The sequence below is a fragment of the Epinephelus fuscoguttatus genome, linkage group LG17 (assembly GCF_011397635.1).
Source record: "Epinephelus fuscoguttatus linkage group LG17, E.fuscoguttatus.final_Chr_v1".
NCBI classification, from domain to species: Eukaryota; Metazoa; Chordata; class Actinopteri; order Perciformes; family Serranidae; genus Epinephelus; species Epinephelus fuscoguttatus.
In genome coordinates, this window is record NC_064768.1 from 640,673 (window position 1) to 650,100 (window position 9,428).

Here is a 9,428-nt window from a genome sequence, read left to right on the forward strand (position 1 = left end):
GAATTAAGATAGGGCACACAGAGTGATACACAAAGACACACAATCAAGAATAAAAAAAAACTGCACCACACATTGTTTCCCCAGCACATGTTATAAACCAAACTATATCTATCCAATCTGTGAGTTTAACAGGTAAATATGATTGGGTATCATCTGCAAAAAAATAAAGCATTATGTTGTGACTATTAATTGGGAAGAATGTAAGGTGAGAAAAGAACCAGGCACAGAAATGTTAGAAACAACACCAGACTGAAATTTTATACTGCTTTTCGACAGTCATGTGGGCCTTTTCCACTGTCACTTTTAGCTGCACTGATGAAAGCAGTGAGCTGATCCATGGCTTAAGTCCCCTGTTATTTTGCTGCATGTATTTTTCCATCACGCAGCACGGCAGGTAAAAGAAGTTTACCTTTTAGAGGTGAGCTGGTTACAGAGGTGCAATAAGAGCCTGTTGTCTGCTCTAAATCGAACATCTCACCGTGGCTGTTTCCCCTTTACTCTTCCTCCCTGCAGTATTATTAGAAAAGCTGCTGATAAAGTTCTGCTAATTCTGCGATTAACACAATTAATTTCCTGTGGATTCTTCACAATAAAAGTATCCTGTTATTTTCTTCTGTAAATACTAAGGAAATGTTGAGTTTTCAAGCAGTAACTTCACTCAACTTGTCATATGACTGATAGCGAACACGACACAGTAAAATAGAGCAGATATCTAAAGTAAAAACAGGATGCAGGAGAGAAACCAAACTCCAAACAACAGAGAATCAGTTAGAAGCTACAAAATTACTGAGAGTTGAACACAAAGACTTTTAAAATTTGCCTTTCTCTCTGGTCTCCTGCAGACAGAGGTGAGTCTTGCAACACACACGGCTTGTTTCAGAAGGGGGAGAAGCGGGGCCATCGTTGGTTGGCTGCTGTCAGCGAGACGTCACTGCCTCCTGCTTAAGGATGGGCAGCCCGGCTTTTAAACCTGCTTTGGAGAAGGTCCATCTCTGGTGCAGCTCAACGTAGCATGGCATGCCATAATGGAAAAGTAAATCAGCACGTCCTGGCTTGATTCGGCACGGCCAAAAGTGACAGTGGAAAACGCCCATTAGTATACAGCTGGAACGTGTTTGGCCAGTGTGCTAAATTGAGGTTAAATTGGAACATAGATAGTTACTAGTAGTAGTCTCTGTTTTGAATTCCTGGATATTAAATGTTCATCTGCAATTTTCTGCTATCTAATGCAGTGCAGTAAATAAAGGCTGTGATCACTATTTGAGACTTCATGGTAACAGAGTTATTTCTCAGTGATAGTAATAACTACGTTTTTGTTAACAAGTTAACAAGGGTAGATGTGCAAAGTATTCCTTTGTTATGATTAAAAGGCATGACAGCTTGCTCAGCTTGCAGATGTGCTCAGCTTGTCAGTTTTGACAGATTTTGGGCCTAAATTAGCTACTGTATATCATTAAGTCTTGTCACATGATCACATCGAGACTTGACACTGGACAACATCAACATATTACCCAGCAGTCATCATTGCATATCTGTATATGACAAAAATATCAATGAAAATAAGAAGTTACTCATTTAATTTAATCTTTTTTTTTTATAGTTTCTTTAAAGACGTTTGGGAACCATACAGCCAGAAACCCAACGAAGGTTTGTTAGGTGTCTGTTTGCCCTGTTTTGTTTTGTCTCTTCTTGCTCCCTTCAGCTCTCCACCCAGTTGGTTTCCCCTGCCCTTGGCTGGGCGTGGCTTCCTTCGGTCTCCTGTTCACTGCACACCTGCTCAGCCTCTGTCATCAGCACACCTGTCTGGCATCTACCCTCATCACTGCAGCACAAAAGCCTGGCTCTTCTCACCATTCTTCGCCAGTTTGTTGTTTGACCACATGTGGTAACCCTCTAGGCTCTTTTTGAAACATTTTTGAATACATTTCGTCTTGCCGGTTTTTGACTACTTTTGGATGTTGGACTTCAGCATTTTGGATCACGGACTTTGGAAGATTTGCCTGTGCTAACCTGTTTCTTTTTCTGTTTTTCCCTAGTGCCCTGCCATCTCATTCCTCCAGTCAGCCACGCTCAGCCACACGCCTCAGCCCGTTTTTGTTCCTTTTTTTCCCCTGCGGACAGTTTCACCTCCTCCTCCACGGACCCTTCCCCCAGCCCCTGCTAAGTTTTTGTACCATTCTGAATAAAAGATTTGTCTCTTCTGCATTGAGATTCCAGTTGAGTTCTTCAAGCATTCGCTTAACAGGGTTATTGTTCAAAATGTGGCTCTTTTTGTGTTGTGTCTCAGAGTCACAATTGGCCTATGACAGAATTGCTGTTTTATGCAAATACAGTAGCCAACAATTAGATTGGTTATATGCAAAGAATTTCTCAGTCTATGGAAAGAACTAGCAGCATTCTGACTGTTAACACAGGATGCAATTTCATTTCTGTTAAGTTTCAGTTAGCCATGAAAGGTTCTTCTGTTACTTCCACATAATTGCTTTGTTTTATTTTATATTACATCGATTATATAAATGGATGCACTGAAGTGAAGAGAAAGTACCTTCTTATCTGAAGGCCATGATTTTTTAATTTTTTTTTTTAGGACAGTATTATTTCAGAAGTTGTTATAGTCTGATGTGTTGTTTTGTTCCAGAATCCTCACATGTTGCTCTGGACAAAAGAATCCCTCCTTCTCCCACCACTGATACCAGCTGGACTCCACATACTCCGGACTGTACGAGGATGGGAACGACAAGCTGGTGTCTGCAAAGAAGAAAAAACTTTCTTCTAAGTCTGCAGAGAGACACAGCGGGTAAACAAGCTAGAGATGAAAACACCATTGACAGGAAGTCAATCACCTTTCTTTGTTCCATGAGGTGTTTGAGCAATGTACACTATCTTCTGCTTCTCACTCCATTTCAACACATTATCTTCAGCAGCCTGAAGGCACAAATATCACAGTTCAAGCAATGTTGAGTCAACGGTTAGAGATTTGGCTCTACCATCCACTCCATATTCACTGATACTTAAATATACCTGTGTGCAGTGGGTCAGTGTGGGCAACATTGCAAACAATGAACCATGCTATCAAAATGTTTAATCATTTTTGCATCAATGTAATGAAGAATTGATTTGCCATGTAGATGTTTCCCCCAAAATAATTTTGTACGGACACCCTCGGTCTAACGGTATAATGTTGCATTCAATAAGACCTGTTAAAGCTGCTGTATCACTAAGGAGAAAAGCCTGGAGTTCATGATCAATCGTGGTGATGTTTGGTTAGTAGTTAACTTTAGTTAACTACAGAGAAATATCGGCCTATATGTTGTCCGATGTGCACGGATTTGAAGAGCTTATTTTCAATAGAACATAATGCAGGAAAGATGATTGGAATAACTTAAAGTTACTATATTTCCAATGAATTTTACTGTTACAGTGGACTTATGTAATTTGACAATAGGGTTTGTTGTTAAACTGTAAAATACCCTGCCTCCACTACATATCTGTGTCACAAGTTTTTGATTATGTGATCTTGATGATGTATATATATACATACACACACACACACACACACACACACATATACATACATATGTTTATCAAAAACAAGACACAGATATGTAGTGTGTGTGTATATATATATATATGCACACACACACACACACACACACACACACACACACACACATATATATGGTTAACAAAAACTTGGGACACAGATATTTAGTGGAGGCAGGGTATTTTACAGTTTAACAACAAACCTCATTGTAAAAAATTACATCAGTCCGCTGTAACAGTAAATTTCATTGGGAATACAGTAATTTTAAGTTATTCCAATCATCTTTTCTGCATTATGTTCTTTTGAAAATAAGCTCTTCAAATCCGTGCACATCTGACAACATATAAGCCGATACCGATATTCCTCTGTAGTTAACTAAAGTTAAAAGGGTCAAAAAGCGAAATCGTTTCGCCGCTGCGTTTGCTGTTGTGCATTGCAATGCCTAAGTATGACCATGCTTTAATTCTTGGTGACATGAATATACACGTGTGTTGTCCCTCCAAGCCCCTGGCTAGTGAATTTTTAAATCTCATTGGTTCATTTGATCTTATGCAGTCTGTGTCTGGTCCCACACAAGAGCACAGGCACACACTTGACATCGTCCTATCATATGGTTTACCACTTTCCAACATTGAAGTTTGTGGTGCATTCTTTTCTGACCATATGCCTGTTTTGTTCGATGTGTCTCTCCCATGTTACACTGACAAACAAATCGCACCAGCTTGTCGATGCTGTATGCTTAACCCCTCCACTGCCGTTCAGTTCTCGTCTGCGTTTACCAACGTTACAGTAGACCTACTAAGCACAGCCAGCCCTGTGTGTATGAACACAGATGAGCTAACCTCTCACTTTGACTCCACCTGCTTACAAGTCCTTGATACTGTCGCTCCCTTAAAAACCAGACGCGCTAAACCTAAAACCGAGCCCTGGTTGAATGACAGTACACGGGAAGCCAGAAGAGAATGCAGGAGGGCTGAGCATCAGTGGAAAGGACAAGCTACAGGTGTCTTTTGATATTCTGAGGGACAGCTGGCGTAGTTACTAGGGTTGGGTACCGTTCATAATTGAACCGATACGGTACCAGTACCGGTATCTGGAATTCGGTACCGGTACCAAACGGTACCTTATTTCGGTACTTTTTAACCCTATGGGCCCTAGGCCTTTTTGGGGTATTTTTACTGCCTTTACTTTTAAGCTCATATCACAGTCATTATAACAGCTACATACACATGTTATATCTTGCTTTTTTCAGGACAATATGGGCTATGTCCTATTCCATGTCCTACTATGTGCCTGTTTTTTATATTCATTTTTATAATCAATGAAAAAAACAAATCTGTGTGACTAAATTCTTACATTTTTACACGTATCTCACTATAGCAAGTTGGAAGTTAACATATTTTGCCATATATGAAGAGAGGAGACTCTCTGGAATCTGGCAATATAAGAACCATGATGCTGGGACATTCTGTCACTTCACAGCTGTCCAAAACATGTGGTTTGTGCCAGGCGGACATGATTGCCAGTATTTTTTCATTATTGCAAGAAATTCCATTGACTCATTCACAAGTCAAAAATGTGTTTTATCTGAAAGAAACATGCCATATTTACATCTAAGATAATAGAAAAATAGTCAACCAAGTGCAATGATGTCCTCCAAGATAATATTTGTTTCTCAATTTGACATTTTGGGCATTGGTGGGGGGGCACGTGTCCCCCTAAATGCGGCCCTGTCAGGCATGCATAATTAGGCTGCAGTTGTCTGGGTGCGCAAAGGTGAAGTGGCTGGTCTTGTCATACAAAGTTTGATGCAGTGTCAACTGGACAATATGGAGATATTTGCATCTTGAAAGCTGGACTACAAGTGTGGATAGACAGGTAGAAACACACGCACAGCCTAAGATGTGGTAAAATACGATATTCCTCGCTATATGAAGTGACTGATTACAAGATCTGTATAATGGATTGTAAAGAAATTCGTCAGGTTTTTATTTTGTAGACAATTGATCTGGATTTATAGCGTAATGGGATGACAGCACAATGATTTGTGTGGTCCTGCACTTTCATGTGATATGTGTGGCATTTCTGTGCGCGCCTGCGTTTGCAAGTAATCCATCCAACAGTAATGTGTGTGCAAAGCTGTATGAAAGCTCTGTTATACATCATTTTATTGTAACGTTATCAATTTTTTTTCGCTGTGAAAACACTGGATTACCGACAAGTGCTTGGCCTTGTCAGAAAGCTACAGTTCTGCTGTTTCTGCTGATATGCGTGGCTCCTCGCTATGACGCACGGTCACGGAGAAAATCCACAGAGAAGAACGGGTGTGAATTTGGACGCACTATGCGTCATTCGGGCCCATAAGGCCACTTCTCAGTTTCAACATTTTATTAAGAACATTTAGGAACAGTGTTGCACGTTAACTTTTGTCTGCACATTTTTTTTGTCGCCATTGTTGCTGAGTCTGAGGTGCGAGTCATGCGCTCTCGCTCTGCCTCCACCTCAGGTACCGAAATTTGGCACCGATTCATTTTAAGTGAATCGGTACTCGGTAGTACCGACGTGAATCGGTACCAAGTACAAAAAGTACCGAGTTTCGGTACCCAACCCTAGTAGTTACCAGCAAATTGTCAAGGCTGAAAAGATGAAACACTTTTCTGATATCAATTTAATCAACTGTCACAAGCCTCAGGTCCTTTTTAAAACTATTAATGATATTCTTGACGCCCCCCAGTCTGTCTGTCTTGATGCCTCCTCTGAAACATGTGAGCTCTTTCGACAATTTTTTATTGACAAAGTAGCCAACATTAGAGCTAGCATCCCTACCCCGACACATGACCCCTCTACTACGGCCACCTGCCCCGCTAGTTTTAGCCATTTTGAGCCTGTGTCTCTTTCCCAGCTAGAAGAAATAATTTCCCACATGAAACCCCCTGGTTCCCCCTTAGACGTCCTTCCCCCTCGCCTTGTTAAAGAGACCAGCAGGGCTATAGGGCCAAATGTCCAAAGGATCATGAATGAAAGCCTGGCAGTACCAGCAAATTTTAAACATGCTGTGGTGCAACCACTGATTAAGAAGCCCAGCCTCGATGCCTCTGTCCTATCCAATTTTAGGCCTATGTCCAAGCTCCCGTTTCTTCCCAAAGTTTTGGAAAAAATTGTGCTTGTCCAACTGATGTCATTTTTTAACACTGGAAGTGTTCCAGTCCGGTTACAAAGCACTCAATAGTACTGAGACTGCACTCCTAAGAATTTTCAATGACATATTATTGGCCACGGACTCTGGTGACTCTCTCATTCTTGTGCTGTTAGATCTCACTGCAGGGTTTGACACTGTAGATCACATTATTTTGCTTTCCCGTCTGGAGCACTGGGTTGGCATTAAAGGTTCAGCCTTGGAATTTTTCAGGTCATACCTGTCTGGGAGAAGCTTCTGTGTCAGCCTAGGAGACGCTACATCCTCCACAGCATCTCTCCACTGCGGAGTGCCGCAGGGCTCAATCCTTCACTACCACTAGGATCCATTTTTAGAAAACATGGTGTCTCCTTCCACTGTTACGCGGATGACAGTCAAATCTACCTGCCTCTAAAACAAAACCATCCTGACTCCTTAAAACTCTTGTTTACATGCCTGGAAGATGTCAAAGTATGGCTGGCTTTAAACTTTTTAAATTTTGACGACAACAATACTGAAGTTATGGTGTTTGGTCCCAGTAACGCACATGTGTTTCCTCCTGGTGATCTAGGCCCCCTTGAACCTTTTGTGAAGCCAACTGCTACCAATCTAGGGGTAAAAATCGACTCTGACCTAAAGATGGACAAATAGATAAATGATGTAGTGGGAAAGAGCTTCTTCCAGCTCAGGAGGCTGTCGATGGTTAAATCTTTTCTATCACGTTCTGTTTTTGAAACTGTAATGCATGCTTTTATGACATCTCGCCTTGACTACTGTAATGCCTTTTATGTTGGTGTTAGCCAGGCCTCCATCTCTCGCTTACAGTAAGTCCAAAACGCCGCTGCTCGTCTACTAACAGGTACACGTAAGCAAGAGCACATTAGTCCTGTACTTGCCTCCCTCCACTGGCTTCCTGTGCGCCATAGGATTGATTTCAAAATTCTGCTGTTTGCTTTCAAGTGCCTTAACGGCTTGGCACCCATCTACCTCTCCGACCTGCTGGAACCCTATGTCCCTCCAAGGTCCCTCAGGTCCTCCGATCAGCTTCTCCTGGCCATCCCTAAATCCAGGCTGAAGCTCAGGGGAAATCGGGCTTTCGCAGTGGCAGCTCCAAAGCTTTGAAACGAGCTGCCTCTGCATGTTAGGCAAGCCCCCACTCCGCAGGTGTTTAAATCACGCCTCAAGACACATTTTTATTCTTTGGCTTTTTCAAGCACAGCCTGAGTGATTGGTGTTCTTCATGTGATGCTGTGGATGTTTTTATTTATGAGTTGTGATTGTGAGTTGTTACCTGTTTTTTTCTTTTACTTGTAAAGCACTTTGGTCTCAGCTCTGTTGTTTTAAATGTACTATATAAATAAATTGGTATGGTATGGTATGGTAAGTATATTACATTTATTACAAGTACCATCATGCCATCTGCCATTGTTCACTGGCTGTAGCCTTTTATAGGGAGGGAGGGCCAAGGGCTCCGAGAGGAGGGAGGAGGCTGCGATTCACATGAACGTACATGAACGCACAGCCGGACTGGCTTGTAAACAAGGGGCTGGAGATTAACATAGAGAAAGGGTGTGTGAGGTCATGCTATACTCCAGCGATTTTTTAATTCCTTCAATCTAGAAACTGTGAATTTCACTTATTGCCCCTTTAACTACAAACCAAACATTACCACATGGTTGATCATGAACTCCAGGCTTTTCTCCTTAGTGATACAGCAGCTTTAACAGGTCTTATTGAATGCAACATTACACAGTTGGACCTAGGGTGTCCATACAAAATTATTTTGGGGGAAACATCTTCCACAGTTTCAGCATCTGTATCTCTCAAACACACAGTGATGTCATCACTATAATATTATTTCCTCATGGACCGTTTGACAAAGATTTAATTCAGAATCTTAGACTCCATTTATTTTGCTCTGGATGGAACTGTTCGCAGCTATTTTCTTTTCCCAATGCTTCTGCGCTACTTACACTGTGTTGATTTGACAATATGGCCTCCTCCCGCTCTCTTCTCCGCCTCTGTTTCTCTGCTTGGGGGCGTCGAGAGGATGAAGAGAGGGATGGAGGTTTCGGTGTGTTGCTGTGGTGTCTGGCAGCTCCTCTCTCCACCAGCCTCAAACTCAGGACACGACCTGCCCTCCACATCCTCAGTAACACACTACGCACAAAACAAGCACAGAAGCACAGTTGATTCAGAGAAATTAGATAATAAATAATTGATCTGCAATCACAGTAGGTAATATTTCACGTAGCGAACTTTACTTACTGTGCTCAGAAATGCTAGCCACGACCTTTTAACGTTGCCGCCATGTTATTAACGTTATAAGCCAGAGAATGTGCATGTCTATAATGGTGCTGGTTATATGTAAACCTTAAAGAACAGTGTAACCTCGTAGAAAAATGTAATTTAATATTATTCTGTCACAAAATGTACTTTTAAATTCTATTCTCCGCATGTGGATTCTGCTTGTTGACGGAGTGTTAAAACTTAACGGACAACAGGAAATACCTACTGTCCGTCTGGAAATGTCTTCCCCACAACACTACTGCTGTAAAAGAAACGAAGCATCCTGCCTACATTTGAAAATAAAACGACGTATGGAAAAAGAAATCACTAAAAATGTAACTTACCATTAATGTCCTAAATGCTGTTTCATTGCATACATAATATTATGAAATCACACAGGAGTTTGGCGTGGCATTTTTT

The 9,428-nt window shown here is 41.5% G+C and overlaps 1 protein-coding gene across 2 annotated transcripts in view; it reads right to left on the reverse strand.

Moving 5' to 3' along the window:
- Positions 1 to 9,428, reverse strand: part of vars2 (valyl-tRNA synthetase 2, mitochondrial) — a 104,670-nt gene that overhangs the window by 94,690 nt on the left and 552 nt on the right. Inside the window, exons 1-4 of one of the 2 annotated variants that reach the window (XM_049601537.1) lie at positions 8,988 to 9,254; positions 8,693 to 8,879; positions 2,844 to 2,925; positions 2,648 to 2,748 (exon numbers count right to left, since the gene is read on the reverse strand). In XM_049601537.1, coding sequence (XP_049457494.1) covers positions 2,648 to 2,748; positions 2,844 to 2,925; positions 8,693 to 8,866 — 357 coding nt within the window. In that variant the 5' untranslated portion in view covers positions 8,867 to 8,879; positions 8,988 to 9,254. Of the gene's footprint in view, positions 1 to 2,647; positions 2,749 to 2,843; positions 2,926 to 8,692; positions 8,880 to 8,987; positions 9,255 to 9,428 lie in introns of those variants that run through there. The other variant, XM_049601536.1, reaches the window with a different exon arrangement.